Source organism: Cynoglossus semilaevis, unplaced genomic scaffold (assembly GCF_000523025.1).
Source record: "Cynoglossus semilaevis isolate Cse_v1.0 unplaced genomic scaffold, Cse_v1.0 scaffold774, whole genome shotgun sequence".
In the NCBI taxonomy this organism is placed as follows: domain Eukaryota; kingdom Metazoa; phylum Chordata; class Actinopteri; order Pleuronectiformes; family Cynoglossidae; genus Cynoglossus; species Cynoglossus semilaevis.
The window spans coordinates 87203-96261 of record NW_007585131.1 but is presented as its reverse complement, the minus strand read 5'-3'; the positions used below and the strand labels follow the sequence as shown (position 1 = coordinate 96261).

The following is a 9059-nucleotide window of genomic DNA, read 5'->3' as shown; positions in this document are numbered from 1 at the left end:
GGATGGATGATAGATATGTCTACGCCCCACTTGCAATGGTACTGCGCCCCACCCTCCCCCGTAGGGGGTGCACCCAGCCCCTTTGGGAAACCTTAAAAGATAAACATTGTATTGTTGTTGGGGTTTTTTTTTTTTTTTTTTTTTAATTGTCCGTGGGCGCAGTGTAAAAACGGGCTCCGCACATATTTGTCAGTGCTCGTCCTCTCACGAGGACTGTGAGCAATTACGAAAACCAAGTCTGGCAGAAGTTCCGTGTTTTCATTAGTGTAACCAGAAGACAACCTGTTGGCAGGAAGCCTAGCGGTCGAAGACAGGATGTGTTCAGCTTTAGCTGTCAACCATGCGTGCTTCTCCGACAGTGTCTAAACATGCATTATGTAAGTCTGTTTGGACATCTTTCTCGTGCACAATCATAACTTAATAATCTCTCGACTTTTTTTTAAGATTTTTTTTTTTTTTTTTTTTTTTTATTCCACAATGATTTGAGACTTAGCGGCTCTCTGGCCAAAGTCGGAGTAGCACTATAATATACCGTACAAGACAACTTTTCAAATCTCACATCTTTGTTTTTGTATAATTCAACAGTGTCAGAGGTGCTAAGGGTTTTTTTTTTTTTTTTTTTAGGATTTTAAAGCTAAAAAACACATGGGGCAGAGGCATCTGTTAGGTGCAGTAAATTCCTCACCCACATTCCTCTCCAGCGGGTCGGGGAGAATGCTGTGCGCGTTCGCACGATTTACTCTGGTCCCTCTGTGATCTGTGCAGCCGCCGTGCTGTTGACTTTAGCCGGGAACACACCTACGTCCAGCAGCCGGGAGACCTCGAGAAAACACCGAAAAGGGACATATATCTCTTTCTGCTGTTCATCAGCATCCGAATGCACTGCGAAAACAAGTTGTCAAGTCAGCTTTAAAGACAAATCTCGTTCGTTTTCGTTGAAGAAAATTGATTGAAAGCGTCTTAGATTTCAATCATTTAAGGAAACCAAAGTTACCCCTATTCATAATTATTTTGTATTCATTTCCACAGCCGTCCCACTGCATAGATAGGCACATGTGAAACAATGAGGTCAACCAATGTCCTTCCTGAAGTATAGAACATAGTAAAGAAAAACAAAAAATAATAATAAAATTAGAAAATGTAAAAATAAATAATAAAATCTAATTAGGCAAAGATAAAAAAAAATTTAAAATTATGTCCGCATGTATATCATAAATAATGTAATAAAAATCGCAACATTACTAAAATGTATAAATCAATATACATTTCCCTTTGGTTTCCATGACAACAAGGTTGGTTATATGGCACGTCACGATTTTTACCATCAGTCAAATTTTCTTCTTACATTGTTTAGTCTTATCTTTATTATACATCTTATTAATAGGGATGCCCAATAATATCGGCCAACCAATATTATTGGCCCCATGTTAGCATAATTAGGTCATATCTGTGTTAATCGGGTTTTATCGGGATAATGAAAATCCGATAACGCGGTGCCTGGGTTTTGCCAAATATGTCGGAATCACTTGTAGGGTTCTGAGATGTTTGTCGCAGTTTTGCGTAAAAACAGCCATTTTATATATTAGTATCGGTTGATACTGGTATCGGAAATTAAGTGTTTGGACAATATCGGCATATTGGCTATCGGCAAAAAAGTATTCTCACTCTGCATGGGGCTTTTACCTTTCTCCTCTGCTGTAGGTTTGTACAATTCTATGCCAGTTTTGTCATTAAGTCAGACAACGGTACATGTATCGTTAAACGTCAGCCATATTTCTTTTATATTTCGTTTCTTCTACCATGTTTCCAAAAAAGACAAGTGACACGATTGCGGCAAATTGTCCAGGACTAATTGACATCACACTTGCTGTGCCGTGCTTGAATTGGGGACTGAGTTGAACATTAAATGGGGTTTAGTTTTCATTGGACTTTCTCCGGTCTTTTACGGCGTGGCTATGATCTCAGAGACGGGGGGGCCTGCAGATCCTCAAGAAATATGATGAAATTATACCGCCATGCTTTTGGCTCAGCCGGAGCGTCAGGCCTGCTAGAGTCCTCCGTCGGCTAACATTAGCTGCGGGGCTAACTCCCTTCACTTTGTGCTTGTCCGCAGCAGAGGTAACTCCGGGGCTAACTCCCTTCACCGCGCACATATACGCACAGAGCCATTCACAGACAGACATACGCTACTAGTATGACACACGGTAGCCTACCAGAAAGTTATTGATTGCTAGCGGTTTGAGCTTCGTTAGCCCGTAAAAGTCCATAAATTAGCCGCGTTGTTGTTTAAAGCGTGTAAAAAAAAAAAGTAGCGGATAGTCCGGAAATTACGGTAAATGCAATGCTGAAGTGACAAATATCAACTGCAAAACATGAAGGTCCGCTCTTGACTCTTGAATTTCTTTTGGTCCGACTCGTAGCACAATACATACAATTTGTTTATCAATTTGTTTATCTCAATCACAAATGGTCAACTTTTAAACTTTAAAGATACTTTTTTTTTTTTTTTTTTTTTATCGCTACTTTACGGTGGCATCTGCAACTGGCAGAAACCTCTAGCAGCGTTCCTCTTGACGGTGTAGTCCTTTTCCCGTGCCGTTCATAATTGACTGTTTATCCTATTTGTGTCCCCGTTTTGTCCAACATGTTGTTGGCAGTACATCCTGCTGTCTGTTACTAATAATATTCCTCTGGTGTGCATTACAGTTAATTGAGGTGCAGCAACTGTCAGAATAATTACATGCTGATGTTTGCGACTTGGCAGGGAAGGGATTACGCTCAGACACACTGCTTCAGAGTGCATCCTTCCCCCCTCTTTTTCCTTTCACCAAACGCTAACAGAAAATCTGGCTCGCGGTCAGAGCGAGAAGGGAAAACGAGACAGAAAAATGGGAAGAGATGAACTCGAAAAGAACACACACACACACACACAATATAAAAACTTCTGGAAAACTGCGGTTATCACGGGCCTTTATTACGAATGGAAAGAATACTTAAAATCATAAATATAATTATTAGAATTCGAAGTTTTAGCACCGGCGTAACATGGCTTGTATCCCTTAAACATATGCTGTAAAAAAAGTATACGTTAAAGACTACTTCTACTACAAGAGCAGTTCTCAAATTTGTGTGTTGCTTAAAACAGGGGTGTCAAACATAAGGCCCGTGGGCCAAAACCAGCCCGCTTGATGAATTTTGAAAATAATAATAATAATAATAATAAAAACGACAAACACTCTATGTTCAGGAAATGTTTTGTAAAATTATATTTCATTAAATATGAAGGTTTATCTAATATATGTGTACTTCTATGCATGGAAACAAAGTGGAAAAACATAGTACTATCGTACTGGTTTGGCCCACTTAACGTATAATTTGTTGTTTGCGACGCTTGAAGCAAAATGAGTTCGACACCCCTGGCCTAAACGTACGTTTAAATAACTGCAGTTTCTGTGTGAGGGAGGTTCAAATCCAGCCGCTCAAATGACTGCAACTCCTCCGTACCGTTGTTGCTGAAAAGCGTTTCGTCTCTGCAGGAATCCACTGGACTTCTGCCTTCAGCATCCTCTCGATGTCTGCCTTCAGCTCTCTGAGGCCCACGGCCATATCTCCGTTTACTATCACCTTATCAAACAGGTGACCGTGTTGGTTTTCCATGATTTCGGCCATGTGAATCATGTCCTTGAAGTCCTCCTCCTGCGTTAAAAGTTGATCATATGGGTAGATGATATAAAAAGTGCCGTCAAACAAAGTTAATTTGGTCACGTTTTTTCACTTTGAGCGTCTCCCTAAACGTGTTTGTGGCTTACCGACAAAACTAAAATAAGAGGCTCAAAGAGCTTTTGAAGCTCTTTGTGTCTTTCTTCAATTCCTGCAACTACATCAGCTTTGTGTTCAACTAAACGAGCACGGATTTTACGCGTAAAAAAGTGAGCGGTAGCAAGCGAAATTGCCGGTAAACGGAACTAAAAGATCGTTATTTTTTATTACATATCGAATACTTTTAATGTGATGTTTTTGGTTTAGCAGTGCGCCATTGGATATTTCTTATAGGGCGTTAAAAGTATTAGTAGTAATCGCTGAATTGTCAAATTACCTTTGATGAATAAAATAAAAACAACATAATATCACTAGAAAAACCCCAATATTTAATGTTGTTGAGTTTGTGTTAGGTATAAATAGGATGATTCTAGTACTAATTTACGTCAGAAAAACCATGCACTAATCCAGCGTTTTTTTCAATGTGGTGTCGTGTCATGTTCCTCTTACGGCAAAGATGTGAGTAGGGGTTGTGTCCTCTTTATCGCGGATGGATTTTGCCCTGCGTCTGGTCAGACGAAGCTCCTCAATGCATGGGGGTTTTACAAACACCACATATGGTTTAAATCCACATGTATACACATGGCCTATTTTCTGTTAGGACCGAAACAGAACGGAAAAGAAAAGGATTGACATTTGCTAACACACATGAAAGAAATAAATCAAATCTTTGGGAAAAAAAAAAACAAAACACACAACAACAATGACTCCATTTTTGGATTCCCATGTACAGAGTTACCATACATTTTAGATTAGACTGTGGCAGGTTAACGCAAACAGCCGCATATATGCATATAGTGCCCTCTAGTGGCTGTCGGCGTGATAATAACAAACACGAGAAATTATATTTGATCGAATACCAAATTGTTTTCGTACTTCCGACATTTAAGTGAATCACAACTGAACAAGTCGTTTAAGCCTCGTTTCTGCCCGGATGTTTTCCTTTACGTATTTTAAGATGGCACCAGAGAGATCGCGACATCTCCCTCTCTATCTTCACAGCTATTCGAAACTCATCTTTCGTTGGATTTTAATCTACCGCCTAAGATACGTTTCTAAAAATACACCATTTACTTTTTGCGCAGCACACTGTGGAAAATGTACTCGGCATATACTTTTTTTTTCCCCCCCTCTCTTCTCCTGACTGGCAGGGTGGAAAATATGTGGAGGTTTTACCCCAACCTTTCTCCACCACAAACACCCTTACAGCGAGCGGTCCTTCACTGGCTTCTCACCATGTCAACTATGTCGTTCGTATTGAACATGGCAAGTTCTGGCCCCAGCATGGAGCGCCCGCTGCCAGGAACTAAAACCTGGGGGCCTTTGTTGTTATTAAAGTGTCAACAGGCAATCACTTCTTGTTTTAGTATGACGCACCAAAGTGAATAATTTGAAGTAGGGTCTCTGGGGCTGCATAAGCTACTGAAATGGACTAGACTTTAAAAAAAAAAAAAAAAAAAAAAAAACCCACCCTGCCGCTGCGGGGTTGACCTAGAAAGTCATCTGTTGTAGATGCGGTTTATGTTTATTACCTCTGTTTCTGGTCATTTGATCCAGCATGGAAACATATTTCAATGATTAAAAAAACGTTTCTTTTGTTGCATATTCGGATTACCGTATATTTTCCAGACAATAAGTCGCAGCTTTTATTTTATCCTTTGGCTGGGTTTCGCGACTTAAATTCAGGTGCGACTTATATATTAAAAATATGTAATTTCACATGATCGTTATTTTCACACTGACAGCCGCTAGAGGGCACTCTAGGCTCGTGTACCAGCATCTGCTACTCCTGTAAGTCGCGTTTTTTTCATCCTTTGGCTGGCTGTTTTTTTCTTCTTCATTACGCATTTTTTGGCTGGTGCGATTTATACTCCCGAAAGAGTCCAACAAATATGGTATATGGCTAGGTTGGGGGGTGTGAAGATTTTTCTTTCATTGACAGCTTGATACTTACACTAGGATGGACATCGAGGAGACACACTTTGCCCTGAGCAATCACTTCGTGAATGGAGTCTAAACTTGTTCCGTAGTAGTGATCTTTGTATCGCCAATACTCTATAAACCTAAAGGCAAAAGGAAACGGAAACATACACATACACACACGAAGTACAAATTAAAGAAAGCACAATCGAATGTACAGCGTACAACCCTCGAAAGTAAACAAAGCCGTCTTCCGCATGTATCGCCGCGTGACAACGTATTTGTCCACTCGCTAGCCAACTACTTCCTGTGCAAAATTCGCTTTAACGCCATATGTCGCAATGATGAAACAACACACATACATTTCTGTACACCGTAGGACGAGGACGTCGTAAACCGACATACAACGCATTCTGTAAGTTTGACCTAAATGATTGAATTCCTGACCCCATCCTCAACCTTTTCGCTGCGAAAAAATTGCGAACAAACATTGACAATCCAGATTTGTCCTTAACTACAGTACCTGCGGTTAAGGATGTGCTCTTCAAAGGTATTTACGGAAACAAAGTGATAGTCCTTTCCTTCGCTCTCTGTACTCTTCTTCTTACGCGTGGTGTCTGAACGGAACAGGATCGGCGAGAGAGAGAGATGTCAGCAGATGTTCGAAAATAGCAGGAAAAACATTTGCAGACAAAAGACAAACGTGAACGTGGAACTGCGAACAGTCCGACTTACGTGATACACTGACGCCAAACCGGTCCGGGTCAGACAGCAGTAGCCTTTTTTTCAGTTCATTCAAGCCGACGCCGTTAGGCCCTTAGCAGGAATTCAGGAATCGTTGTTAGCGGGTTCAAATATTTCCATTTGGTATCATTATGTATATGGTTTGTGAAAGTGATTGTAAGATTTTTATATGCTGAAGGTCATTATGTATATGGTTTGTGAAAGTGATTGTCATCTGCATATATTTGAATATATTATTGATGATAAGACTTTTACTGAAAATGATACGTGTCATCATACGAGTGACCTTTTTTTTACCCCCCCCTTGTTCGTCTTTTACATGGACAGAGCGGGTATCTGTAAAACAGAGGTTCCCAAAGTGGGGGGGGGGGGCATGCCCCCTAGAGGGGGATGCAGTGCTATTACCAATGAATATCTGATAATATAGCAAAGGAGGCTCTAGTTTTTTTATTTTCGCCAACTGACCAAAGTTGGCAATGCTAGCATAAAACGGATGAGTTTTTGGACAAAACTCCCATGTAAATGCAAAGCAGTAGGGGGCGCAATCACTTATAAACCCAAGGGGGGGCCCAGCAGAGCAAGTTTGGGAACTACTGGTTTATTAGATAATCTTTCATTTCTGTTGTCAATTTCCTCTATCTATGAAATTATTCGTGCGTCTGTAGCACCGGGACGTTTCTAGCATCCAAGCATCCACACGGTATCCGTATTTTTGTTTAAGTGTAGGAAGCAGGAGGATTTGGTCGTGCAGTAGTCCCGTTCGGTTTGCATGGAGCCGTGATAGAGAGCCGTCTGACGGCAGTCCGAAAGGATTCCTGCCCTACCTGTCTTTTCCATCACTTTGTTGCATGACTCCGATACATTACGAAATATTAGGTTTATAGACTTCCCCACTCCTAACATTGGTAATATGTTCAACAGCTGCTGCATAAGAACTACAGAGAAGCTCAACTTGGCTCTGAGTTCTATTTTTTTTTTTTTTTTTTTTTTTCTCCCTCACAAAGTTACACACAATCTGCGACTGACGGTCGCATTGACCAGCTGGTGTTTTTCCTGTTCATTGTTTCATGAAGATTTTTTTAAGTCTTTCATGTCACTAACTCTATGTGCCATTTCTTCTCAAATAGTGGGGCGGGGTCCCACCGGGGGCCGCTATATAGTTCGAAAGAAACATGGCACGCTGGACATAAGTGTACCAATGCTGTAATGCTTGAATGATGACAAGCCTACAGCCACTAGGGGGCAGCAACTTATGCAGTGGTTTGTACAGATAAAAATATTCTGTCCCCAAGGGGGCGCATGACAAAAAAAAAAATTGAGAACCACTTCATTAAGGTAGAATATATAATGATGACGATGACTTCGATTCTATATTAGCGCCTTCATAGAGGACGTTAAAATGGAATTCAAAGACTAGGGTGACCCCTGACTCAATTAAAAAGGTCGTACATAAATCGTACATAAATCCAGGCTGTCTCAACAGCCCCAGTTTGATGACGAATGACTTGGCTGACATCGTAAAGGATCTTAATCACCCTCCTCCCGGGCCGTCTCATTTCTCCATTCTTCTACCATTTATCTCCTTTGGGTTTGTTTCCCCTCACTGGGTTCGCTGTGTTCTTTCTTCTGGTCCTTCTCTTCACTCACAGATGACTTACAGTTGGACTGTGATGTGACATTAAAAAGACCTTCTTTGAGGCTTGTGTGAAACCCCCCCTTGAGAGGGGGGAAAAAAAACAAAAAAAAAATTGAGCTTAAAAAATACACAGAGCAGACCTGTAGGATTGGCAGGGTAGTGATACCGGGGGTGGGCTGCGAGGTTACAGACGAAAGACCAATGTTTTCTGACAGTGTTTACGTTCTGATGGAAAAGGACTGTTCCCCGCGTCTGAACCGTACAAACATAAATCTTCATCAATTCGTTGCTTTTTTTTTTGTCGTTTTAGTCAAGGGTATCGTATTATTTGGATTATTCTTTTTTTTTTTGTTTCTAGAAAAAAAATGCCATGAAGGAAGATAATGTAAAACAGTCGAAAGCGGACCACCGTGTGGTGTAATGGCAAACAAAACAATAGTTTGTAGCAGAGGTGTGGAGTCGAGTCACATGACTTGGACTGGCGTCAGACTCGAGTCGTCAATTTGATTTAGACTTTAGACTCGACTTGACAAACTGTAAAGAGACTTGCAACTCGACTCGGACTTTAACATCAATGACTCGTGACTTCACTTGGACTCGACAAGACTCGATACTTTCTCCAAAACCCAAAGTGATCTGTGTAAATATATTGTTATTATTTTTGTTTAAAAGGACTCGAAACAGAAACGTAAGGACTCGGGACCTGACGTGACACTTTTTAGTCTTGACTTGGACTCGACTCGGACTTTGCCTGTCTTGACTTGAGACTTGACTCGGACTTGAGTGCAAAGACTTGAGACTTACGTATGACTTGCAAAGCAAGGACTTGGTCCCAACCTCTGGTTTGTAGCACAGGAAAAAAAAAATCTTTAGTTCAAACAGTACCTACCCGCTAGAACAACCAGACGTTGTCTGTTTTTTGCGTCTCTGCGATGGGGGA

At 40.9% G+C, this 9059-nt stretch overlaps 1 protein-coding gene across 1 annotated transcript in view; it reads right to left on the bottom strand.

The window, feature by feature from the left end:
- Window positions 1-3101: 3101 nt before the first annotated feature.
- LOC103398844 (MAGUK p55 subfamily member 7-like) overlaps window positions 3102-9059 on the bottom strand; it is an 18448-nt gene continuing 12490 nt past the window's right edge. The window contains exons 12-16 of the mRNA XM_025053837.1: window positions 6475-6555; window positions 6263-6356; window positions 5774-5882; window positions 4270-4413; window positions 3102-3696 (exon numbers count right to left, since the gene is read on the bottom strand). Coding sequence (XP_024909605.1) covers window positions 3466-3696; window positions 4270-4413; window positions 5774-5882; window positions 6263-6356; window positions 6475-6555 — 659 coding nt within the window. The 3' untranslated portion in view covers window positions 3102-3465. The remainder of the gene's footprint in view (window positions 3697-4269; window positions 4414-5773; window positions 5883-6262; window positions 6357-6474; window positions 6556-9059) is intronic.